At 43.7% G+C, this 27,305-nt stretch overlaps 1 protein-coding gene across 1 annotated transcript in view; it reads left to right on the forward strand.

The window, feature by feature from the left end:
- Positions 1–226: 226 nt before the first annotated feature.
- SEPTIN11 (septin 11) overlaps positions 227–27,305 on the forward strand; it is a 116,786-nt gene continuing 89,707 nt past the window's right edge. The window contains exon 1 of the mRNA XM_032224549.1: positions 227–352. Coding sequence (XP_032080440.1) covers positions 326–352 — 27 coding nt within the window. The 5' untranslated portion in view covers positions 227–325. The remainder of the gene's footprint in view (positions 353–27,305) is intronic.

A 27,305-nucleotide genomic window follows, 5' to 3' on the forward strand; every position in this document is an offset into this window, starting at 1 on the left:
GGAAGCCACGGAGGGGAGAAGCGGTGCGCGCGCGCGTGTGGGCGTCCTTCGGCCCAGCGCCCCCCCCTCCTTCTCTCTCTCTCTCCCCCCCCCGGGCCGCGAATGGTCGCTTCCAGCCGGGGTGGCCATGTTCCCGCTTATAGTCGCGAGCGAGCCCAAGCGAAAGCCGAGGGGGGGGGGGGGAAGGAAGGGTAGTAGGAGGAGGAGGGAGGTAGAAGGAGTGGCCGCGCCGGGCGGAGGCGAAGGGCGGCGGAAGGCGAGGCAGCGGGAGAGGAGACGCCGGACGGAGCCTCCTGTGCGCCCGCAGCAGACCCCGACGCGAAGCATGGCCGTGGCGGTGGGCAGACCCGCGGTGAGTCTGGGAAGGGGGGGGCGAAACAAGCGAGGGTGGGGGGACTCCAGCGCTGGAAGCTGAGCCGGCCGGGCCGAAACACGTGTCCGCTGCTGGCGCTGACGGCGGGAGGGCGCGAAAAGCTTGGCCCGGGAGGTGGGGGGGGGCCCTTCGGAGCCCCGGGAGCGAAGGAGCTTTCCCTTCCCGCCTCTCGCTTTTCCCTTCAAGGGAGCCGGGAGACGCGGGGCATTGGGGCTGTTGAGCCCTGGGCCTCTTCAGACGTTACGGGACACGTGGGTTGGAGCTTTATGGGGAGGTGGGCGGGGGGACGGACTAAACTGGACGGTGCTAATTGTATTTTATTTTTATTTTGAAAGCCCGGCGGGTTTAAAAGAGCCAAAAAAAAAAGCTTTGCTTTGTGGGGGGGGGTATTCCAGGGTTGGTTTATTTGGGGGAGTGGGTGGGGGATGCAGTGGCGGGGAACAAGGATGTTGGGGGGGGGAAGCAGCGCGTTTGTCGGGGTTTTAGATACATGTCTGTGTTACAATGGAAATCATAATGATACTAATAAAAGTCTCCATCATACACACACACACACACACACACATACAGAGAGAGAGAAAATCCTGCAATAGGCTGGATATCCCTCCGATAGGATTGGGATTTAACAGCTTTTTTCCCCCCTACACGTGTGAATGCATCTTTGGGCTTTTGCAATGGACTGAGTAGCCTTCTGATAGGAGTCTGTGAATTAATAGCTTCTTTCTACACATGTGAATGCAACTTTGGGCTTTTGCAATGGACTGAACATTCCTCTGATACAAGTCTGTGAATTAATAGCTTCTTTCTACACGTGTGAATGGGCTTTTGCGGTAGGACTGTGAATCTGTGAATTAATAGCTTCTTCCCCCACGTGTGAATGCATATTTGGGCTTTTGCAATAGGATTGTGAATCTGTGAATTAATAGCTTCTTTCCCCATGTGTGAATGCGTCTTTGGGCTTTTGCAATGGACTGAACATTCCTCTGATAGGAGTCTGTGAATTAATAGCTTCTTTCTACACGTGTGAATGCAACTTTGGCCTTTTGCAATGGACTGAACATTCCTCTGATAGGAGTCTGTGAATTAATAGCTTCTTTCTACACGTGTGAATGCAACTTTGGGCTTTTGCAATGGACTGAACATTCCTCTGATAGGAGTCTGTGAATTAATAGCTTCTTTCTACACGTGTGAATGTGTCTTTGGGCTTTTGCAATGGGCTGAGCATCCCTCTGATAGGACTGTGAATTAACAGCTTCTTTCTACGCGTGTGAATGCATCTTTGCAGCTGCCAACTTGGGCTCTTGCACTGTTGAAAACCCAGGAAATCATCTGCCGACTTACCTTTCCCCAACCTGCTGCTTTAAAGGTCCGTCTGGTATCCCAATGACTTTTCCCAGTGGTTTTTCCACCAGCCGTCATCTGCAACCTTTTCCCGCCAACCTCCACTTCCTTTCCACCCAGCCCTTCTCCCTATTCCCTTCTTTTTTTCACAGCTCTTCTTTTGGGGGGGAAATTAAGTACAAGCGCACTTCTAAATTCCCAAAGATGAATTAAGTGTGCTGTCAAGCCAGAAATCCCTAGCCTAATTCTTTCCTCCGCTTTCCTGCCAGAGGGGAGGGGGGGGGCATTTGGCAGTTCAGTCTCTCCCATCCTTTATGTCTCCCATCTGTCCTACGGGAACGGAACAATACGGATGAAAGTTTTTGTAAGTCTAAAAAATGTGGGCCGCTCTGATAAACTCATAATCATCATTGAACAGGGCAGATGGATTTCTTTCGCGGATTCTGACCTCGTCGCCAAAACTTATAGGCTTTTCTCTCAACCCTATATTTCTGGACTGATTTCATCTTCTTGGTATTTATACAAGGAAGTGGAAAACTCTCTGGGGAGTCAAGGATAGTTGATACTACAAGGGCAAAAATCTGGTGCAAGAACAGATGAGAAACAGACAGTACATCTGTGGTTTCCAAAGCATTACTTTATAGGGAAATTGTAAAACCTTTCTTCCAAACAACCCCCAAAAAAGTTGCTGGGAGAATTTATACAGAAATGAGTATATTGTGATTTGATGGCCTCTTATCGTATTTTGAATAAAGGCAAAATGTAACACCGTAGCGTTGGAGGTCTGCGTTTCAAGACCGAATTCTTAGAAGGGTTTCAAACGCCCTCAGTTCTAAAAGCAGTGATGTAAAGTCAGTATTACAGATCCACAAGATTAATTTAATCTCTTTTTTTTATCGCCGCCCCTCCCAAATTTCATGCAACAGTTAGCCAAAGAGTTCTGGTGTACTCTGGGACTGGAGGAGATCTGTATTTTGGGGGGGGGGGAGGGGACTGTAAAATCAGCCTTAGAGGAAGGACTGTGAAACACCCCCCCCCCCCATTGGAGTTAGCATTTCAGTTGTGTGTTGTTCTCTGTGTGTGGCACTCAGAAAAAAACGAAGGCCAGTTAATGACTCAGTTCATATAGCTTATTTCTATATTTTTCAGAAAAATTTCCTAGGTGATGAAAAGGTTCATGTTTGGATTCCACAGTTGGGGTGGATATGCGCGCATGCACCAAATCGAAATGTTAGCGCATATTCCTATTTATTCGTCATAGTAAAACCAGATCTTGTGAAGGCTATGGACACGCCAAAGGTGGCATTATAGATGTTTTTTGGTGAAATTGTTAAATAGAGATTGAAAGTGAGCCATTTTCGTCTGGTGAATAAGGCACCAGGCTAAAAAGCAGGAAATCCTGAGTTCAAGTTCCACCTTAGCTATGAAAGCCAGCCAAATGACTTTCGGCCAATCAACAGGATAGTGAGAGTTCTAGTCCCGCCTTGGGCGTGAAAGCCAGCTGAATGACTTTGGGTCAGTCAATAGGATACTGAGAGTTCTAGTCCCGCCTTGGGCATGAAAGCCAGCTGAATGACTTTGGGCCAATCAACAGGATAGTGAGAGTTCTAGTCCCGCCTTGGGCGTGAAAGCCAGCTGAACGACTTTGGGCCAATCAACAGGATAGTGAGAGTTCTAGTCCCGCCTTAGGCGTGAAAGCCATCTGAATGACTTTGGGCCAATCAACAGGATACTGAAAGTTCTAATCCCGCCTTAGGCGTGAAAGCCATCTGAAAGACTTTGGGCCAATCAACAGGAGATGGGGAGTTCTAGTCCTGTTTTAGACGTGAAAGCCAGTTGGGTGAATTTGAACCAATCCCTCTCTCAGTCTAACCCACCTCACACGGTTGTCACTGAGGAGAAAATTGGAAGAAAATGTGTTGGCTATGTCCACTGCTTTGTGTTATTTGTAAAAATAAAAGTGGGATACAAATAAATACACTTTTTAAAAGATTCGAGGGTGCTTGTGTGTTTCCCAAGGCAACTCCATTGCTTTCCCCCTTGGTCTCTCCTTTTTTTTAATGCCTTTTGAAATTTACTAATAACAAAATAGTAACAATTTACTATCAGTAAATTACTAATTATTATTTGGTACCATTAATTATTTAATAATACTAAGTACCCTGTTTCCCTGAAAATAAGACCTCCACGGATAATAAGCCCAATCGGGCTTTTGAGCGCATGCGCTAAAATAAGCCCTCCCCTGAAAATATTGCAACACAGCAGCAGCCAATGAGGTGACCACGCTCGCAGCCTCCTGCAGCTCAAAAATAGCAGCAATAGCAGTAGACTTATATACCGCTTCATAGGCCTCTCTAAGTGGTTTACAGAGAGTCAGCATATTGCCCCCAACAATCTGGGTCCTCATTTTACCCACCTCGGAAGGATGGAAGGCTGAGTCAACCCTGAGCCAGTGAGATTTGAACCGCTGAACTGCTGATCTAGCAGTAGCCTGCAGTGCTGCATTTAACCACTGCGCCACCTAATAAGACCTGCCCGAAAATAAGGCCAAGCACATATTTCAAGGGTCAAAAGAAAATAAGATCTTATTTTCGGGTAAACACAGTATAAATTAAGTAACTGTTGAGAAAATGTAGGCTTGATCTTGTGACACGACCAGTGAGATTACTATGAAGATTCTTACTAAAAAGGAGAGAAAAATAAAATTCTTGTTAAGTCTGTGTTGCATAGAGATGTTGGTGAAAGTAAATTCTAAACATATGAAGGTAATCTTACTACATCCTCGGGAGGAAGGAGAAGGGGGAAAAAAAAGATTTTGATTGACTTTTCCTGCTTACTTTTTTTTTAAAAAAATGTGTGTGCCTGTCGAACAGATGTTATACATGAGCAAAATGACTTGACTGTGGCTTCTTTCAGATTGTGGAAAAATAGAACTTTGTTCAAGACGAAAACCTGGCCAGACCTGGTTTCTTTGGCCATTTATAATGCAGTGTTTGGGACACAGTGGCTCAGTGGCTAAGACGCTGAGCTTGTTGATCAGAAAGATTGGCAGTTCGGCAGTTCGAATCCCTAGTGCCGCGTAATGGAGTGAGTTCCTGTTACTTGTCCCAGCTTCTGCCAACCTAGCAGTTCAAAAGCATGTAAAAAAAATGCAAGTAGAAAAATAGGGACCACCTTTGGTGGGAAGATAACAATGTTCAGTGCCCCTTCGGCAGTGAGTCATTGCAGGCCACGTAACCACGGAGACGTCTTCGGACAGCGCTGGCTCTTCGGCTTTGAAACGGAGATGAGCAACGCCCCCTAGAGTCGGGAATGACTAGCACATATGTGCGAGGGGAACCTTTACTTTAATGCAGTGTTTAGCTTTAATAGACTCACATGATCTATTTTCCTTGTAGCCCACATTGTGGATTTGACGGTAGGAAGGAGAATTGTTCAGCCTAAATCAGTTCCCAAATTCCAAAGTTTGTACTATAAAACGAGCTCTGGGTTTTGTTCATCTTTTATAAGAAGAGAGGGAGAAAAATACACGTAGTCCTCGGCTTACAATAGTTCATCTAGTGACTGTTTGAAGTTACAACAGCACTAAAAAAGTTGACTTATGACCGTTTTTCATACTTACGACCGTTGCAGCATCCCCATGGTCACATGCTCAAAATTCAAACACTTGGCAACTGACTCGTATTTATGACAGTTGCAGGGTCCAAAGATCCTTTTTATGACCACCTGACAATCAAAGTACACGAGGAAGCCAGATTGACTTAATAGCTGTGCTACTAACTGAACAACAGCAGTGATTTACTTAACGGCGAGAAAAGTCGTAAATTGGGGCAATATTCCCTTAACAAATACCTCGCTTATCAGTTTAAATTTTCGGCTCAATTGTGGCCATGTGTCGACTCTGTATAGCCATTAACAAATTCACATTTAACCAACTCTTGTTGTTTTTAAATGTATTTATCGAAATGAATAATAACAACGCTGTCACTAGAATTTGTATACCAGTGCAGATTTACAGCTTGGAATAATCTGGTTTGAGAAAGCCTGGAAAGGCTACATAAAAAGGAAACTAGGGCCCAGTAGGTGGTTGGGATAGTTTATAGAAAGGGCAGAAATATTCTCTAGGTCAGAGTGGGTAAATTTCTGGCAACAGGCAGCCCCATTGTTTATATTACATTTTTTGCATAGCTGAGGGTCACAGTGGGCCCTTTTTTTTTAAAAAAAATTGTGAGCCGAGAGAAGAAAAATTTAAACCAGATGTGGCTGTAAAAGGTAATTTTAAGATGTGTTTAGCTTAGAGCAGTGTTTTTCAACCTTGGCGACTTTAACTCCTGTGGACTTCAACTCCCAGAATCCCCCAGCCAGCTGTGCTGACTGGGGGATTTTGGGAGTTGAAGTCCACAGGACTTCAAGTCACCAAGGTTGAGAAACACTGGCTTAGAGTGTTTCGTGAATGCAGACACTGTCGCTAACATTCACCCTGAATCCTTCAGTATCTAGGAATCCTGGTGAATCATTTAGCACAGTGGCGGCTAACCTTTTTGTCATTGCGTGCCGAAAGAGTGCGTGCACATGTGACAGCGTGCCCACACCCATGTGCAATGTGCGTGCGATGCCATGTGTGCACCCTGCGCATGTGCACATGACCCCTTTACCCGCTGTGCATACATGTGCGAACCTCAACCTGCATCCCGTTATGGGCGTAGCAGGCCTCCCTGAAGCCGCCCGGGGCCAAAAAATGGGCCACGGTGGGGTTATACCCCGCTGTGCACCCCCATGCATGCATACACGATCCCCATGCATGCACATGCATCTCCCGCATGTGCCCTGCCCCCATGCATGCACAGCAGAGACCTGAAAATCAACTGGCATGCGCGGAGTCATGAGCTGAGCTGGGGTGACAGCCGGCGTGCCACAGGTTTCCCATCATGGGTTTAGCATCACATGTAAACTTAGGAACACACAAGCTAGAGCAGTGTTTTTCAACCTTTTTGTGCAAAGGCACACTTTTTTCATGAAAAAAAATCACGAGGCACACCACCATTAGAAAATGTTAAAATTTTTTAAATCTGTGCCTATATTGACTATATATAAAGTGTTTTTCCCACGGCACACCTTACACTATGTCACGGCACACTAATGTGCCGCGGCACAGTGGTTGAAAAACACTGAGCTAGAGTAGCAAGTACAGGTAAGCCTTCAACTTACATCAGTTCATTTAACGACCATTCAAAGTTACAACGGCACTGAAAAATGCATTATGACCGTTTTTCACACTTACAACCATTGCAGCACCCCCATGGTCACGTGATCAAAATCCGGAGGCTTGGCAACTGACTCATATTTATGACGGTTGCAGTGTCCTTGAGTTCTGTGATCATCTGCAAGGAAAGTCAATGGGGAATTCAGATTGACATAAAAAGTTACTAGTTTAACAACTGCAGTGATTCACTTAACAACCGTGGCAAGAAGGTCGTAAAATGGGGCAAAACTAGCTGAACAAATATTTCACTTAGCAACAGAAATGTTGGGCTCCGTTGTGGTCGTAAGTTGAGGACTGCCTGTGTATCATCAAAGAAGTACAGTATCATTTATTATTTATTCATTGTTGGAAATCACTGCTCATCTGGAATTAAGGACCACCTATACAGTATAAAGCATGCTGTGCTTTTAAAACTCTTTTGTCTTTCAATGTTTTGTTGTCTTTTCCTTCCTTCCTTGCTTGCTTCCTACCTTCTTATCCTTCCCTTTTTAACCTCCCTCCCTCCTTCCTTTCCTAACCTTTCTCTCTCCCTCTCTTCTTATCTCTCTTCCTATCCATTCTTCCTTCCTTCCTTCCTATTCTTACCCTTATCCTTAACCTTCCCTTTCTAACCTCCCTCCCTCCTTTCTTTCCTAACCTTTCTCCTTCCCTCTCTCTCTTCTTCTTATCCCTCTTTCCTATCCTTCCTTCTTTCCTTCCTTCCTGCTTATCCTTTCCTTTCTAACCTTCCTTCTTCCTTCCTTTCCTAACCTTTCTCTCTCCCTCTCTTCTTATCTCTCTCTTCCTATCCATTCTTCCTTCCTTCCTATTCTTATCCTTATCCTTAACCTTCCCTTTCTAACCTCCCTCCCTCCTTTCTTTCCTAACCTTTCTCCTTCCCTCTCTCTTCTCATCCCTCTTTCCTATCCTTCCTTCCTTCCTTCCTTCTTATCCTTTCCTTTCTAACCTTCCTTCTTCCTTCCTTTCCTAACCTTTCTCCCTTCCTCATTCTCTTCTTCTTATCTCTCTCTTCCTAACCTACCTCCCTCCCTTCTTATCCTTCTCTTCCTAATCTCCCCCCTTCTCTCCCTTTCCTAACATTTTTCTCTCTTTCTCCTTATCAGCCTCTCTCCTAACCTTCCCTCCCTCCCTCCCTTATGTGTGATATATTTTATGGATACTTGTATGACATTTAAGTGCAAGGATGATTGATTCCACCTTCTTGCTCTTATCTTTGGGGGAAATCCACTGTGATGCTCGTTGACCAAGTTAATTGTCTTAATCATTAAACCCCTGCTGTTACCTGTAGAAGGGTCCCCCCACCTACTACACTGCAGTTTGTGAGTAGGAAGCAGGACACAAATCGAGGTGCGAGCTGTTCAGTTGGATTAACTCAACCACGATAACTGTGTTGAGCCATAATCTTTATCAGGCAATATGATGTTACATTAAGAACACCCCTCAAAAGTAGCCAGCAGAAACATTAGAAGGAAACCATACTGTTGTATAACAAATGTTTCCTTTAGTTACTTTTATAAAGTAACTGTACTCTAATGTGTTACATTTTTTTTTCTTCAGTGAATGCAGAATTGTTACTTTGGGGTTTTCAGTTTGCAACAATCACCTGGCTGTGAATTTTATTTTTATCCTTAAGCTTCTGATACTTCAAACCAAGATCCACTTTAACCACTTCCTGTACAATTGTCATTTTTTTCTCTTCTGCTTGGCCTTGGTCTCCCACCACTGGGTTTTTTTTTTGTTTGTTTCAATTCCTATCCCTCTGTTGCTGGTTTTAATCAAACAAAACATTTAAAAATGTAAAAGCAAAAGCAAAGATTTAAAAATACGCTTTGGATATACAGGTGGTTGTTGTTAATTACGAAGTTGTGTCCGACCCATCGCGACTCCATGGACAATGTTCCTCCAGGCCTTCCTGTCCTCTACCATCCTCTGGAGTCCATTGAAGCTCACGCCTACTGCTTCGGTGACTCCATCCAGCCACGTCATTCTCTGTCGTCCCCTTCTTCTTCTTTTGCCCTCAATCCTTCCCAGCATGAGGCTCTTCTCCAGGGAGTCCTTCCTTCTCATTAGGTGGCCAAAGTCTTTGAGTTGAGGATATACAGCTAGTCCTCAACTTAACAATAGCAATAGCAGTTAGACTTATATACCGCTTCATAGGGCTTTCTGCCCTCTCTAAGCGGTTTACAGAGTCAGCATATCGCCCCCACAGTCTGGGTCCTCATTTCACCCACCTCAGAAGGATGGAAGGCTGAGTCAACCCTGAGCTGGTGAGATTTGAACCGCCGAACTGCAGATAACAGTCAGCTGAAGTGGCCTGCAGTACAGCACTCTAACCACTGCGCCACCTCGGCTCTTTATTTAACAGTTCATTCAGTGACCACTCAAAGTTACAGTGTACGTGAAGAATGAAGCTTATGACCAATTGTCCAACTTATGACGATTGCAGCATCCCCATGTTAGCAATAGCACTTGGACTTATATGCCGCTTCACAGTTCTTTCCAGCCCTCTCTCTAAGCGGTTTACAGAGTCAGCAACAATCTGGCTCCTCATTTTACCCACCTTGGAAGGGATGGAAGGCTGAGTCAACCTCAATGATCATGTGGTGTTACATTCAGACGATTGACGCCTGATTCATATTTATGACCGTCGCAATGTCCCAAGGTCATGTGATTCCCCTTTTCCACCTTCTGGCAAGCAAAGTCAATGGGGAGGCCAGACTCACTTAACAACCGTGTTTACTAAGCTAACAACTGCACCGGTTCACTAGTTGTAAAAGTTGTAAAACGGGACAAAACCCTGCCAGTGAAAACTGAGCTTGCTATTTCCGGCGTGGCCCCATGGGACAGATCTAAGCACCCCGCGTGGCTGGATCTGCCCCATGGGCCTTGAGTTTGACACCCCTGCTCTAGAGGAGCACAGGATAGAAATCTTAACTGTTGGAAGAAATGTCCTTCTGGGTTCAGTGCCAAGTGGGGAAAAAGACCCTGGAAACATGGAGGCTGCTTGCAAAGATAGTTTAATGGTGGACAGGACCACCTGGTTTGAGCTCCTGAACAGAAAAGGGGGATCCCATGCTTCCAGATGTTGGGTGAAGAAGAAAAGAGAGATGCTGAAAGTCCCTGGTTTTATGTCCTCTTTGGCCTTTGATCTTGATCTTGTATTCTGATTGGTTGTCGGATTCCCGTGGGGCCATGCAGGGGCAACTCTCTAGGCTGTGCTTTGAGTCCAGGTTTGGTTGAGCATTGCTTCTTCCCAGGTGCCCTGTGGTGAGATGGGTAAAGGGCTAATACTGTCATGCCTTAATCCCATCACCCTGGAGCTGAAGGGGAGAGGTCTTTGTTATGTAGAATAGACTGGCTCGGGCCTTTTAATGGCCCATTGACAAAGGTGGGGGGCTATTAAGAGTGAGCCTGTTTCCTGCCTAAAACATGTTTCTCCATTTCTTATCCAGGGAAATATAATATCCTGCCTTTTCAATATTTCCCAGGATATTTCATTTTTTCTAGGAGAAGGGTGGGTTTTAACTTCCTACATAACAAACAACTGGGGACTAGCAGTGTTGGGAAACTTGATTTCTACCCCGAGGTTCCTCTGATTGGAGTGGATAGCTCTCCTGCCTTTGATTCTGCTTTGAAAGCATGTTTAGGTGTTCTGCGTGCAAACTCCGGAAATAAATGATGCAAACCAGCTTCTTAAGAAGAAAGGGTTTTGCAGAAGTCATTAGCCTGTGAGCCAAATAGATAAGAACAACTTTTCTGCTGGAATCCCTCACCTCCTTTTGCCAGTAGCGCCCCAAAGATTCTACTAGAGGTCATAATGAATTTCAGCTTAGTGTATTGTATGAATCCAGATATAGCAGTTTTGCATAGAGTTTACAGATCTGTAACGTTGCATGAACCCAACAAGTTATGGCTTATTTAACCAATCATGATTTATAATAATCCTTTCATTATGACACAGTGTAAATGCAATGAGTAATGTACCAGTAGGTGCTAAACTTGTTCTCCCCAGCTGTCATTGGTAACTGTACAGTAGTCCTTGCTTAGTAACCACAATTGGGCTTGACAACTCTGTTGCTAAGTGCCATGGTCACTAAGTGGAAAAATCACACACTGGAGAAAGACTGCCCCTTCCTATTCAGTTAATTGTGTCATCGTGGTTGTTACGTGAAACGTTGTGTAATTGTGACTTGCGATTTGACTTCTGTATCCTCTACTAACTCTTGGGAAGCAAGTCAAGAATCAGGTAATTAGCAGATTAACAGAGTTGGAAGGGACCTTGGAGGTCATCTAGTCCAGCCCCCACCCAAGCAGGAGACCCTACACCATTTCTGACAAACGGCAGTCCACTCTCTTCTTGGAAGCCCCCAGTGATTACAGGATGCTGTGATGATTGGAAATGTGAGGTTTTTTCACAAAGCTGGTTTGTTATACTGTTGTAACTTTGAATGGTCCCTAAACCAGGAGTCAGCAAGCGGCCCAGGTTAATCCTCAATTTAAGACTGTAATTAAACATCTGTCCTTGGTGTTTGCACTGTATTAGCCTTCACTACCTTTTTAAAAAAATAATTTTGTTTTAATTCAAACATCATCTTCCATTAAACAGTGTGTCATCTGGGTACATATATTTTGTGCAAATATTTAATACAATAACAGTTACAAATCACAACCATATTTATTATTTTATCTGTTCTTAACTTAATACTAATATATACCCTACCTATAACAATCCTCTTATTTAACTTTGTCAAAACATTTTCTCTATTCCACTCTTCTGCTTTCTCCCCACTTTTCCTATTTATTCTCTAACCATTGATGAAATAATCCCCATATATTATAATAATCAGATTGTTCCTTCCCTTTCATTTCAAGTGTTAACCTATTCATTTCTGCACATTCTAATATTTTCCTAGCCCCATTCTCATCCATAGGGATATCTTCATTTTTCCAATTTTGTGCAAATACCATCCTAGCTGCAGTTATTACATGAATTATCAAACATACACTTTCTTTACTATAGGTTTCTGGTAAAATCACCAACAAAAATAATTCAGGTTTCAGATTGATACGCTGTTGTATCATCTCCTCCAACCATGTATATATTTTTATCCAATATTTTTTTTGGCTTTTACGCATGTCCACCACATATGATAATACAATCCCGGGTGTCTGGTGACATTTCCAACATTTTGCTGATTTAAGCCTTCACTACCTTGTTGCATGAGCTGAGATCACTGTTGCCAGGATTCCTAGCCGGTGTGACTAACTGCTAATAGCCATATTATCTGGGAATTCCAGAGCAATATGAAGAGAAAGATATTGGCAGAACGTCCGCAAATTCTCGTGGCAGCAAATTCTGGAACGGTGCATTGTATTAAAAATAACTCTTTTGTTCTTTTGGAAGCTCTTGCCAATCGGCTTCGTTGGCAGAGCGTTCTCAAGAAGCGGGACCCTAACCCAGCTAATCTTTCCATGTCGTGCCCAGTCTGATAAAGGGTTCAGCCAGGTTGCCACTTCTTTTATTTTACTTTCTTTCAAAACCGTTTATGCTTTCGTTGGACAAACACAGACGCTTGATAATTTGGGTTGCTTTTTCCTGAACTTTTTCCAAGTGATAAAGTTAGGTAAACAGAACGATATCCAGGGTTCCAAAAATAGTTGGAAGCCTAGGTTTTTCCTTCATAGCATTGTGATGTTCAGCAATCCTATTTTCTATCTTAAAAAAGGGTAAAAGCTTTCCCTGTCCAAGGGTGTTTGATTTTGGGGTGTGGTGCTCATCTCTTTTTCCTGACCGAGGGACCCAGCGTTGTCCGAAGACATTTCTGTGTTCATGTGGCCAGCATGGCTCAACACCAAAGGTGAATGGAACACTGTTCCCTTCCCACCAAAGTGGTACCTACAGAATTAACACTTGGGAAGGGGTCTTGGAGGTCTTCCAGTCCAACCCCCTACTCAGGCAGGAAACCCTGAAATGCCATTTCAGATAAATGGTTGAGCAAACTCTTCTTAAAAACTTCCAGTGTTGGAGCATTTACAACTTCTGGAGGCAAGTCGTCCCACCGATTTATCTACTTGGCATTTGAATGCTTTCGAACTGCTAGGTGAGCAGGAGGTAGGAGCTAGGAGCTCACCCTGTTGCATGCCTTGGGTCTCAAACCTAGGCAGTCAGTTTTCCAGCTTATGAGGGATCCCCCCAAAAGTGACTTAACCAGTTGGTTTTGAAGTTATGACTATTGCAGCACCCCCAAGATCATTTCCCTTATGGCCAAACACAGGGGTGCTGCTACTAACTCGTTGCCTAACTCCCTCCTGTGCTGCCCCATGGTTTCTATAGGTCTTGGGCCTGCTTTCCACCCCTTTGGGCCCTACCACTCCATCACGGATTGTGCACTGACCTTTAAAATATTGTACACTTACCTTTAAAAGATCTCCGCGGGGTCATATTTGGAAAGGAAGGAAGGCCTCAATCCCTTAGCATCCCGATTCCCATGTAGCTCCATCCTGGAAGCCATTTTTCATACGATGGTTGCCGCATCCCCATGGCCACATGATGCTTTGGCAACTGACTTATATTTTTGATGGTTACAGTGTCCCAGGATCATGTGATCTTCTTTTGCAAACCTTGACAAGATCAATGGGGAAACGAAGACTCACTTAAGAACTGTGTTATTAACAGCTGCAGTGATCCACTTTACAATGTGGCAAAAAAGGGTCAAAAAACGGGGCACTTAATTGTCTTAAGTCTTAGCAACGGAAATGTTGGGCTTAGTTGCGTATGTAAGTTGAGAAGTACCTGTATTACTACCTTTTAGCAAGTAAGATTGCAACCTGATTGCATTCATTGTAATAAGGTTAAGAGCCGAGGTGGCACAGTGGTTAGGGTGCAGTACTGCAGGCCACTTCAGCTGACTGTTATCTGCAGTTCAGCGGTTCTAATCTCACCGGCTCAAGGTTGACTCAGCCTTCCATCCTTCCGAGGTGGGTGAAATGAGGACCCAGACTGTGGGGGCGATATGCTGACTCTGTAAACTGCTTAGAGAGGGCTGAAAGCCCTATGAAGCGGTATATAAGTCTAACTGCTATTACTATTGCTACTGCTATTAATTGGTATTACTTAATTTTATATTGCATTGAAACAGTATTTCTGAAACAGACAAGATTGAGGTTAAGATAGATTAGAATTAGAATTTAAATAGGAATAGAATAGAATTCTTTATTGATCAAGTGTGGTTGGACACACAAGGAATTTGCCTTTGGTGCATATGCTTTCAGTGTACATCAAGAAAAGAATACATTCGCCAAGAATCATATTAATAAAATTACCAGCATTTTCTTGTTGGTCTTAGACTTCGTCTGCTCATAATAGGGAAAAGAAAAAAAGAAAAAAGAAACATTACATTTTTTTTTAAAGTATTAGCCCCATCCACATGTCCGTTCATTCCCGGCTTTAGCTGAGAGCTGTTTTAACCGTTTTTCAAACAATATGAATCCATGAAACATTCTGAGTTGCATGGATCTTGAGCACATTAGCGATTCTGTGTTTTTTATAATATCTCTGCGCAGAAATTATTAGCTAAGTACAATTTGGGAATGTTGTGGCCCGTTTCCCCGAAAATAAGACCTCCCTGGATAATAAGAGCCGAGGTGGCGCAGTGGTTAGGGTGCTGTACTGCAGCCACTTTAGCTGACTGTTAGCTGCAGTTCAGTAGTTCAAATCTCACCGGCTCAGGGTTGACTCAGCCTTCCATCCTTCCGGTGGGTAAAATGAGGACCCAGACTGTGGGGGCAATATGCTGGCTCTGTAAACCGCTTAGAGAGGGCTGAAAGCCCTATGAAGCTGTATATAAGTCTAATTGCTATTGCTATAATAAGCCCAACCAGGCTTTTGAGCGCATGCGCTAAAATAAGCCCTCCCCGAAAATGAGCCCTCCCCAAAAATATTGCAGCACAGCTGCACCCATGAGGTGACCACCCTCACCACCTCCTGCACCTCAAAAATAATAAGACCTCCTTGAAAATAAGGCCAAGTGCTTATTTTGGGGGTCAAAAAAAATAAGACCCTGTCTTATTTTGGGGGAAACACAGTAGTATTATACAACTTGCTTATGGTTGCAAACAGACCCTCGCTTCATAGCCATTTTCATCTCTACGGAGTGGACTCCTTGCTGCAGCCCCTTTTAAAAATAAAATGGTGTGCGTCTTGATTTTTAGCAGAGCCTGTGGCTTTCCAGTGCTTTTTCAGTTGCTTAACTCCAGGGAAGCTGTGTGTGTGTGTGTGAGAGAGAGAGAGAGTGTGTCAAGGGAGCGTGGGAAGTTCTTAAACATCTTCCTTAGCAAAAGCAGATGAGGTTGCCGGATTAGGAGTTTCTATCAGTCCCCTTAAACGCTGACAGTGACTCCCGTCGTGTTGCAGTTTGTTGGGGAAACCCGTTTGGATTTTAACAATAACTAATTGAATCATTTTCATCTGTAAAGAAACAGGCAGAGAGAGAGGGGGGGAAAAAGAGGGAGAGAGGAGGGAGGGAAGGAGGGAGAGAGAGAGAGAGAGAGTATAATTGTACAAAGGGGGAGATTCTGCTTTGCCTCCCTCGCTGGCATTTATTCTTCAATCTTTAGAAATGGCTCCAGGGCGCCTACAAAAGAGTTCTTTTTGTAAGGAGCACAAATCCCATTGTCTGTGGGATGCTGGGAACATGGGAGCCCACTTCTTCTCGTATGTGGACAACTTGGCAGTGGCCACATCCTTTCACACAGTGCATGTCTGAGTTGTTTCTTCTCAGAAAAAAAGAAAGCATAATTATTATTTATCCTTTGGTCAGTGAGAGCTCTGCTCAGCTTTTCCCCAAGGCTATTGCAAAGCAGGGAGGGTGTTTTCTCTCTGTATCTCTTTCTCTTTGTGTCTCTTTCTCTTACTCTCTCTTTCTCTTTTCCTCTTTTTCTATGTCTGTCTCTGTTTCTCTCTCTGTGTTTCTCTCTTTTCCTCTCTCTATGTCTGTCTCTCTGTCTCTGTTTCTCTCTCTCTTTTTTCTCTCTTTCTATGTCTGTCTCTCTGTCTCTGTTTCTCTCTGTTTCCCTCTCTCTTTTCTCTCTCTTTCTATGTCTGTCTCTCTGTCTGTTTCTCTGTTTCTCTCTCTCTCTTTTCTCTCTTTCTATGTCTGTTTCTCTCTCTGTTTCTCTCTCTGTTTCTCTCTCTCTTTTCTCTCTCTTTCTATGTCTGTCTCTGTTTCTCTCTCTGTTTCTCTCTCTCTTTTTTCTCTCTATGTCTGTTTCTCTCTCTGTTTCTCTCTCTGTTTCTCTCTCTCTTTTCTCTCTCTTTCTATGTCTGTCTCTCTGTCTGTTTCTCTCTGTGTGTTTCTCTCTCTCTTCCTCTTTTCTCTGTTTCTCTTTCTGTCTCTATCTCTGTCTCTCTCTCTCTCTTTTCCTCTCCTCTTTCTCTCTCTCTCTGTCTGTCTGTCTTTCTCTTACTCTCTCGCTTTTCCTCTTTCTCTCCCCCCCCTGATTCTATTCTACGCTCTCTAAATATAACATGCTTCTCTTTAAAAAAAAACCTGGGGTTTTATGTTTTGAGCCAGTTTTTTCCCTGTCACATGCCAACCCTTTTCATGTTGTTATGCCTACAAGTATTATGCCTGTAGCTGTAGGGAGACCAATACACTACAATAGCACTGTAGCGATAGTCCTTGATACGGGACCAGAATTTACACTGCTGAGTGAGGCAGTTATTAAATGAATCACGCCTGATTTTTCTACTTTTTCTTTTTACCACGGTTGTTAATCATTTCAGCTGTTAAGCGAGTCATGTGGTCCTTAAATGAATCCGGCTTCCCCCACTGACTTTGCTTGTTGGAAGCCAGCTGGGATGGCAAGTGGTCAGTCACACGACTCAAGGATGCTGCAATTGTCATCAATGCAATACAGGTCGCCAAGCACCCAAATTTTAAATAATTTAAAAATTAGCCCACATTTTTTTCCTCTAATATTTAGACTGTAGAATCCTTTTGTTGATGAAAATTCAATCATGCTGTTATGAGATGTTATTAACCTCTTTTTTAATTTCTTTTGTCTCAATATATTTTAGACTGTGTTTGTTAAAAATCCATACCATGTACGGGCTCTGGGAAGTCGGGGGGGGGGAGAGGGAGGTGGGGTGTTAGGGGGGAGGGTGGGGGGAGGGGGGATATATACTATGTGTTAGATTTCAATGTAATGCGATTTCACATGTTTCTCTTTAATTTCTCTGTAAAAATAGGACAAGCTGAATACATTGACATATAGTAGAAATACACCAAGGGGAGGAGGAGTGGGATAGAAGAAAGAGGGGTAGAGAGGATGGGAGGGAGGGTGAGAAGGAAGGGGAGGGAGTGGATTGGGAGAGAGGAGTGGTAGAGGGGGAGGGGAAGTAGGATAGAGGGGAATGATGGAGGGAAGATAGAAAGTTGGAGGGGGGCGGAAGAAAGAGGTGTATGGAGAGTGGAAGAGGTATATTGGGTTTCTATTTTGGGGGGTATTGTTGACAAGAGGAATTGCTGTGATTATTGTTTAATGTTGTAAGGCCCCGGCTATGCACAGTATATATGTGACTGTACGAAAATGAAAAATGGAAAATAAAACATTTTAACTATGAAAATTCAATCATGCTGATAAAAATCCAAAGTTCTGTAGGTATATTCAGAAGATGGGTGAGGAGAGCTTTACTGTTAGAGCATAGCATACAGTCATTGGCACCGGAATATTTATTGGTGCTCTTTGTCTAAAAATCTAAACACCGTGCTTTCCTGAAAATAAGACAGGGTCTTATTTTCTTTTGACCCTCAAAATAAGCACTTGGCCTTATTTTCGGGGAGGTCTTATTATTTTTGAGGTGCAGGAGGCGGCGAGTGTGGTCACCTCATGGCTGCTGCTGTGTTGCAATATTTTTGGGGAGGGATTATTTTTGGGGGAGGGATTATTTTTTGGGGAAACATGGTATATATCACTTTACAGTGTTTTACAGCCCTCTCTGAGTGGTTTACAGAGCCAGCCTCTTGCCCACAACAATCTGGGTCCTTATTTTCAGGGAAACAGAGTAGGTTCTTCTTCCATTAAAATAAATGGCTTTTCTTTGGTCTGTTTGGTAGAATATTTTCTGTACCCATAGAAATTACTGCCCCAAAGGTGCTTTTTCCAAAACGCAAACTGGACTTTCTTTGTTTTTCCTTGGACGAGTTTTGCTTCTCATCCAAAAAGCTTCCTCGGTTTTGTCAGAACCGAGGAAGCTTCTGGGATGAGAAGGAAAATGTCTTCAAGGAAAAAAACCCAAGAAAATCAAAAATCTTTGAAGATGTTTCTCTTCTCATCCCAAAAGTTTCTTCAGCTCTGACTGGATGGTGGGGAATGGAAGGATTTATATTCCTTGCAGAGAGCTAGTCATTTGCATCCTTTTAGAGAGTCGTTGAGACCACTTGGAAGTTTATCTGTGTCCTCCAAGTGGCCTCAACAACTTTCTAAAAGGATGCAAATGACCAGCTGTCTGCAAGGAATATAAATCCATCATTCCCCACCATCCAGTCAGAGCTGAAGAAGCTTCGTGAATGAGAAGTAAAACATCTTCAAAGGAAAAAAACAGAAAAGTCCAGTTGCCTCTTGAAAAAGCACCTTTGGGACAACCATGACCTGGATGACTGAGAATCTCCATAGATAAAGATGTTACAGGCTGCGTGGATTCGCAAAATGAATTTACGGGGGAAAAAAGAATTGCTATTTTTTCCTCTTAATGACTGGCCATGTTGCGTTGCTTGGAGTGGATCTGGAAGAAACAAAAAAGATTCCAGATTTGTGAGCTGTTCGTACAGGAAATATTTTCTTCTAATGTTAGTGGGGGGGGGAAAGGAATTTTGCACAGAGAAAAAATGGCGTTCGCTGATCCCAGAGGTTAAATTCCTTGGAATTTGTACCCCCCCCAAAAAAAAAGATCCTGTAACTTAAGGATGAAACCTCTATGTTCAACGTATTGAATCTGTGCTTGATAATCTTGATATCCAGTCGTACAAGTGTTTTTCAACCTTGGCAAATTGAAGATGTGTGCCCTTCAGTTCTCAGAATGACTTGAAATCTATACCTCTAAGTTGCCAAGGCTGAAAAACACTCTTATAATGGGCCTCTTGTTCCAAAAGATACTGCTCCTATCCACCAGACCTTGGCTAATCTCAAAAAGCTAATTGGAGTCAGATATCAATAGAAGAGAACATTTGTAGCTCAGGGTTGAATTGTGGGGGTCCTTGGTGCCTCCTGAGTGGTTTCCTTGCAAATGTTTTGGTGGGTTTCTTGCAAATGTTTCATTACTCGACTCGAATTGGACAAAATGCAAGTAACTACTCGGCTACACCGCACATATTTACCCCTAATATTTGCGGGGCTTCCAGAAGGAAGAAGGGGGCCAACCTATTCTCCAAAGCACCTGAAGGCAGAACAAGAAGCAATGGGTGGAAACTAATCCAGGAAAGAACCAACCTAGAACTAAATTTCCCGACAGTTTAGAACAAATTAATCAGTGGAACGACTTGCCTCCAGAAGCTGTGGGTGCTCCAACACTGGAGATTTGAAGAAGAAATTGGACAACCATTTGTCTGAAGTGGTATAGAATCTCCTGCTTGTGAAGGGGGGGGTTGGGCTACAAGACCTCCAAGGTCCCTTCCAACTCTGTTATTCTGTCTTTCTAGGACAGGGGTCGGCAACCTTAAACACTCAAAGAGCCACAAAGGGCCTGAATGGAAGCCCCCTCCATTCAATTCTGGAGCCGAATGGAAGTCCAGTTCCCCCACCATAGAGTCTCCTCCTAGCACGGCGTCCTTTTTCCTCTGCCGACCGGAAGTCCAGTTCCCCCACCATAGAGTCTCCTCCTAGTGCGGTATCCTTTTTCCTCTACCTGTCCTACCCGAAAGCTCTATCACTTACAGAGCCGACCAGCGACAGGGAGCCTCAGCAGAGGGATGAAAGAGCCCCTTGCGGCTCCAGAGCCGCAGGCTGCTGACCCCTGTTCTAGGACCCCATAGCACATACATTTGTATGAATATGGGGGAATCACTGATCAAATTCTATGTTTCACCAAATCATGGAGTGAAGCGACAGCATAAACTTTAGCCTATTTTTCCTGCAAATTTAAAGGCATGCTTGCTTTTTTTTAAAGGTCCTGCTGTTCAAAGATTCAAAATAAGAAAACAGTGAATATGGTGGGCCCAGAAATTTGGGATTCCTTTCAGAGGGTTCTTTGTTACACCGCATTGACCCAAATAATTGAGCACACTTGTGTTAACATTCTTCAACCAGGTGTCCTCCAGATGCTTCGGGGGCTCCAGCTCACAGAATTTCATAGCTAGAAGTAAAAAGAAAGATGATACACAGTTAATTTGGAGGTTTTGCTCTCTTAAGATGTGGCAGTGACCACTGGCCAACATGATGGCAAAAGGCAGCTGTGCAATGGATGTGAAATTAAGCATTTTGGTAGCTATTAAAAGTGATAACTAAATGGAGTCTCCATATCAAGAAGTGGTTTAGCCTGAATGCTTATTGCAGGGGAAGAACTACAGGTAGTTGGTCATAAGTCATGATGGTCATAAAGTAAGTCATCACGTGACTAACCTAATTTTACAAGCTTTTTTTGCAGTGGCCATTAAGCAAATCCCCATGCTTTAATTGAATCAGCACTCGTTAAGAGAGACCATTGTTTGCTATAGGTATTATGGCTGAAAATCGGAAGTAAATGCTGGATTTTGGCCAAAATGTAAATTGTCATGTGACTGCAGTCATCGTAAAGGCAGGTTGGTTACTGAGTGCTTTGCTTTTGGAATAAAAAACCTATCTAAGGATAGTTTCGTGTTGTGGCCCAGCAGGAGCTGTTGGAGCTGCCACCAGATTCCGACAGCGAGTGGCCCTCTGAGTCAGCCCTGGAGGATGTGGAGGACCCTGGACAGGGTTCCAACTCTGAGCAGGGTGCAGAGAGACTGGTTGGCCACCAGGTGGCACCTGAGTCTTGGATCAGTGGGGAGGAGACAAGAGAGAGTGATCCAGAAACCAACAGTGAGTTGTTCCAGGATGCACACCGTCGAAGAGCTACTCGGCGTCAAGAACAATTACAGGAGGTGATTACGCTCAGCTGATGGTCATTAAGCTCCTCTCCAGACTATAAAAGAGACTGCTTGTGCCACGCACTTCTTGCAGAAGTCAATGCTTGGACTAAAGAGAAATGAACTTGGCAGGCTGGATTGCTGCCAGAGTTAGTCTGAATTGCTGCCAAGGTTTGTCGGACTTGCTGCCAAGGTCCTTATCTGTTTGTTTATTTGGCTTTCAGCCACCGAGAGTCTGGTCTTGTTATTAAAGGACATTCCATTTTACGCTTGTCTCGGCTTTCGTTACTGGACGGAGGAGGGGGTCAGAACATGTATTTAAGATACATTAATAACTTAGTTTGTTCAGCATGAAATGGAGCTTAGTTATGTAGCATGAGGCTGTATATTCTGCAATATAGAGGCTGTCGGTGAGTCAACAACGGGCCAGAGGAGCAGATGCTGTGGGACAGAGATGACCGTTGCTCTTTAAAAATTGTGATTTAGGTTGAGTTGATTTAAATCAAGCGCTTTTACTAGTGATTTAAATTGTGATTCAAATCGACTTGGTTTAAATCAAATCCACCCTGAACTCACCCTTATGCAAGCAAAATGTTGGAACCACATGTTTTCTATGGAAGGCAGTTCTCGTGAAATTGATGGGCTTTGCATGGGTGGAGTTGGCACAAAGAATGGGGGGAAAAAATAAAATAACTGAATGCCAGTCACTCAAATACCCATTTTATTTCTATGCTCAGATTTCCATTGGCGGAATTTTACTCCCGCTGAATAAAGTTCTCACTGGCCACTTTTCTCTGTCTCTTTGATTTATTTCTGTTCCTTTCTTTGTTCTACTAATGGAAAGTTTTCATACCTCCCTTTTGTGGGTAAATGGGGCCGTTTCGACTACTTGAATTCTGTCCTTGCAGAAGGAGTTGTATTATTGGCAATTGAGATGGATGCCGGAATATTCGAATGCATTTTTTTTTGGTGTCACTGTTAAGTTGCCCAAAATTAATCTCCTCTGGCAAAAGGTGCTTTCCAGATCTGTAGGATTGCAATCCCCCTTAATTTCCAGTAACAGTTGGCTAAGGATTATGAGGGTTGATGTCTATCCCATTGGCTTAGACGAGTATCACATTTCTATTCCTCATTCTTGCCAATTGTTTTATCCATTCCAAATGCTTTTCCGCTTTAGTTCTCAACTCAGATTTTTTCTGGAACCAGTGAAACAAAAACTGCCAGTGAAGTCAGCTACGGGGATCTAAACCGGCAACCTTTGCAAAGAATAGTTTGGAAGAAGTTAAGAGTTGTCTTTTTTTCTTTTTGTTCTTTCCTAGGCCTATACCTGGATGGGGAACTTTTCAAAGCCTGTTGACAATTTAAAATTTACATTGAGTTAGCACTACAGTAGTTTAATTAATACAGTTCATTTGATTATTCTCTCTCTTCCCCTATTCTTCTCTGCCTTTCTCTCTTTCTGTTTCTCTCTTCTTCTCTGTCTGTCTGTCTGTCTGTCTTTTTCTTCTCTCACTCTCTGTCTCTGTTTCTCTTCTTCTCTGTCTTTCTGTCTCTCTTTTTCTTCTCTCGCTCTCTTCTCTGTCTCTCTGTTTCTCTCTGTCTCTCTTCTCTGTCTCTCTTTTTCTGTCTGTCTCTTCTCTGTCTCTTCTCTTTCTGTCTCTGTCCTTCTCTCTCTTCTTCTCTGTCTCTCTGTCTTTCTGTCTCTCTTCTCTGTCTCTCTCTCTTTCTGTCTCTGTCCCTCTCTCTTCTTCTTCTCTGTCTCCCTGTCTTTCTCCCTCTTCCTGTCTATCACTGTCTCTCTGTCTTTCTCTGTGTCTCTGTCTGTCTGTCTCTCTGTGCACAGATAGTCCTCAACTTACAATAGTATTGTTTAGTTACCATTCAAAGTTACAATGACACTGAAAAAAAGTGACTTATGACTCTTTTTTCACACTTATGACCATGGCAGCATTCCCATGTTCATGTGATCAAAATTCAGACACTTGACAACTGACTCATATTTATGACAGTTACAGTATCCTGGGGTCACGTGATCCCCTTCTGACAAGGAGTCCATTGGGAAGCTGGACTCACTTAACAGCCATGTTACTAATTACACAACTGCAATGATTCGCTTAAACCACTGTGGCAAGGAAGGTCGTAAAACGGGGCGAAACTCACTTAGCAAATGTCTCGCTTAGGCGCAGAAATTTTGAGCTCAATTGTGATCGTCAATGGAGGACTCCCCCGTATGTGCAATTTCTCTCTCTTCCATCACATTAAAAATGCAGTTTGGAACTCGAGGTGGGCCTCTGGTTCCATCCATTCATTCAATGGCCATTTAAAGTTTAAATGCTTGGGCATTCAAAATTCTGGATCTTGCAGCCCCTTCAGTTATATAATCAGAATTCGGGCACTTGATGACCAGCCCACATTGGTGTCTCTCTGTCTTTGTCTGTTTCTCTCTCTCTCTCTCTCTCTCTCTCTCTCTCTCTCTCCCTCCCTCCCTCCCTCTCTCTCTCTCTCTCTCTCACACACACACACACACACACACACACACACACCCGCTTCTGCCTCTACCTTGCTTTCATTATCTCGCCTCCCCCTCCAGTGGTCCTACGGAGGTATCCGATTGGGGGAAACAGTGGCACGAGATTTCCTGCAATCTTCTTTTGAGCACAGACTATTGTGGAAAAAGCAAATACCAGCCAGCATACGTTAAGCAGTGAGAAGACCACATCCTGTGCCAATTTTTGGTGGCCAGCTGCTTTAACGTTCAGCTTCTTCTCCTTTTGCCAAGGTGTACCTAAAGTCAGGAAGGAAAGTTTTGAGAGGCCCTAAAGTGGCTGTTGAGGGACACAGTGGCTCAGTGGCTAAGATGCTGAGCTTGTCGATCAGAAAGGTCAGCAGCTTGGTGGTTCAAAACCCTAGCACCACGCAACCGAGTGAGCTCCCGTGACTCGTCCCAGCTTCTGCCAACCTAGCAGTTCGAAAGCACGTAAAAATGCAAGTAGAAAAATAGGGGCCACCTTTGGTGGGAAGGTAACAGCATTCCGTGTACCTTTGGCATTGAGTCATGCCGGCCACATGACCACGGAGACGTCTTCGGACAGCGCTGGCTCTTCGGCTTTGAGATGAGCACTGCCCCCTAGAGTCAGGAATAACTAGCACGCATGTGCGAGAGGAACCTTTACCATTAAAGTGGCTGCTGTTAAAAATGGGTAGCAACCAGGCCCAAAAAATAAAACAAAAATGCTCCTATGAATTTCCACTATGGCTTTAGAAGTGATCAGCCTTAAGGGGACTTTTCTTCAGCTTCTATGTTGTTTCATGACTGTTTCCAAATTCCTGGGGAACGTTGGATCAAGAGCACTGTTAACATTTCACACGTAGATGTCCTGGTTTTACCCTGATTAAGATACCAAGCTAGTCTTTCTCTGCTTCATCTGTCTTGTTAATATACATGCCAATTTCATATGGTGTTTGACGCAAAACAGGCATTTTCTGCAAATATCTCAACAACAGTCGATGTAGAAATTAGAATTTACCCCTCGTTCTAGAGGAAGCAGCTGCTATATGTATAAAAATAATTGGCATTTTGGGGTAGCACGTGATCCGTTTTTCTTCGTTTCCTCAACTGCTTTTTAAGAAACCTCAGTTAAGATAAAACACCATGCAGATTCTCTCTATTATTATTATTTTTGTCAAAAGGGAATGGAGCTCAGCTAAACATGGAAGTTAAAAGGGTGCAAAAGTAGAGATTGCACCCCTTTTTCTGAACACTTTTAATTACAACTAAATGTCATTTCGAGACTACATCATACTGCAGGAATACTTCCAAGCTAGGAGTAGATTTCCTCATGTCAACTTTACTTTCATCTTTAATATGCATTAGAAGATCAGTGTTTCTCAACCTTGGCACAGCTTGAAGATGCAAAGGCTTTGATTCCCAGAATTTTCTTAGACAATCTCCAAACACCTTCAAGTAGCCAAGATTGAGAAACACGGCATTAGACTGACAAAACAGGGAGATAGAAACAGGAAAACTGGGAGGTTCCAAAATGGAATTCCAATCTCTAGTATCATATTTATTTGCAGCAATGCCACTGGTCTCGCCTAGCTCCTTTCAGCTTGGTGAAAAGGTGAGTTTGGTCTGCATCCCACATCTAGTGGGGCAGCCATTTTGCAAAAAGGCAAATCTCCTATGGCAGCCATTTAATAAGAGCATCCCCCCACCACACCCACAGTTTTGCAAATGGGCCACTGTAAGATTCTCGTCCTTATTCTATTTTAGTTGAGGATACTTAAAAATATTTTCAAAGCTTTGTATATCTGCATGTCTGAAGATACAGATCCTGGAGTTAAAGACTATTCAAAGCTAGGACAGTGCTAAAATAAGTCAGATTCTTGTACTTATGACCAGTCCTCACACGTATCACCATTGCAGCATCCCCCACAGTCACATAATCAAATTTTGGGTATTGCTAATCTCCATGTTGCTAATCTCCATGTTACCCCATAGGGACATGGTGTCTGAGTGGCTAAGACGCTGAGTTTGTCGATCAGAAAGGTCAGCAGTTTGGCAGTTCGAATACCTAGCGCTGCCTAACAGAGTGAGCTCCTGTTACTTGTCCCAGCTCGTGCCAATCTAGCAGTTTGAAGCATGTAAAAATGCAAGTAGAAAAATAGGGACCACCTTTGGTGGGAAGGTAACAGCATTCCGTGCACCTTCAGCATTTAGTCATGCCGGCCACATGACCATGGAGACATCTGCAGACAGCACTGGCTCTTCGGCTTTGAAACGGAGATGAGCACTGCCCCCTAGAGTCAGGAACGACTAGAACATATGTGCGAGGGGAACCTTTACTTTTACCTTAATCTCCAAGTATTTATGATTGTTGGATCATCATTTGCAATCTTCCAGAAAGCAAAATCAATGGGGAAAGAAATCAATGTTCGCTTAACAACCATGTGATTCACTTAACAACTGTGGCGATTCACTTAATGACCAAAGCAAAAAAAAGGTTGGGAAATCGGGTGCCACTCACTTAACCACCACCTCATTTAGCAACAAGTTTTGATTCCAATTGGGGTTGTAAGTTGATGATTACCTATATTTAGTATGATGGAAAACATTTCTATAATTTGTAACGGAAGATGGCTTTTTTTTGTTTTTATGTTTGTTTGTCTTTGTTCAAAAATAAATAAAAAATGTTTTTAAAAAAGAAAAAGGGTATCAGACACACAACGGTGTGGGAAATGGTGTTTTGTTTGTGTGTTTGTGCTTGTGTAAATACCCTGCCTCTCTTACACACTAGTATGTCCTCCATGCTCTAGGGAGAGTTTGAACAAGACTATGTTGATACGTTTCTGGATATATTTCTTAAGAAGATTCACTAGTTCAGAAAAATTAAGAAATCCCTCTGAACTATTGTAGTATAGTGTAGGACAGTGATGATTAACCTTTTTGAAGCCAGGTGTTAAAAGCCCACATACGCGCACCCATAACGCAATGCACGTGTGACTCCCCCACATGTGCCTGCCCTCTCGCATACATTCATGATTACCCCCCACATGTGCCATGCGCGTGCAACCCCACTGCCCCTCTCCCTGTGCATGCATTTGCGACCCCCTTTGAATGTACATGTAACCCCCCCCTGCATGCCCTCTGGCCCCATGCATGTGTGTATGCCCCCCTCATGTGCCCGCTTCCCCTGTAAATGTGCCCCACACATGCGCCCAGCTCCCTGCGGATGTTTGCGTGTGCGCCCTGCTTCCTATGCATGCGCGGGAGAGACTTGAAAACCAGCTGGCCATTGGGAGGTGCGCGCATGCACAGTGGAGTTGATGAGGGGCAACAACTCGCGTGCCCGCAGAGAGGGCTCTGCGTGCCACCTGTGGCACACATTCCATAGGTTCGCCATCACAGGTCTAGGATTTCAGGGTCATGGGAATTTTATGCGTGCATTGGTGAAGCAGTCCCCTATTTGCTTAACTTCCACAAGTCACTTGCCTTCTTAAATTTAACTGGCTTTATGGGTTTACGTTGCACAAAGTATAATATCAACAGGAACAGCAGCCCTGGTGGCCTTGATTGTAGGCAGAATGGGTTTAATTGCAAAGAAGTATCGTAATTCCACCTTGGAACCAACCGACATGCAACTCTTATTATTTATTTTATATTGGAATTAAATTTCACAGGGCTGTCTGCTTTTCGTTTTCCCTCTGTAACCAGAAGGAGACACTT

This window comes from Thamnophis elegans, chromosome 9 (genome assembly GCF_009769535.1).
Source record: "Thamnophis elegans isolate rThaEle1 chromosome 9, rThaEle1.pri, whole genome shotgun sequence".
NCBI classification, from domain to species: domain Eukaryota; kingdom Metazoa; phylum Chordata; class Lepidosauria; order Squamata; family Colubridae; genus Thamnophis; species Thamnophis elegans.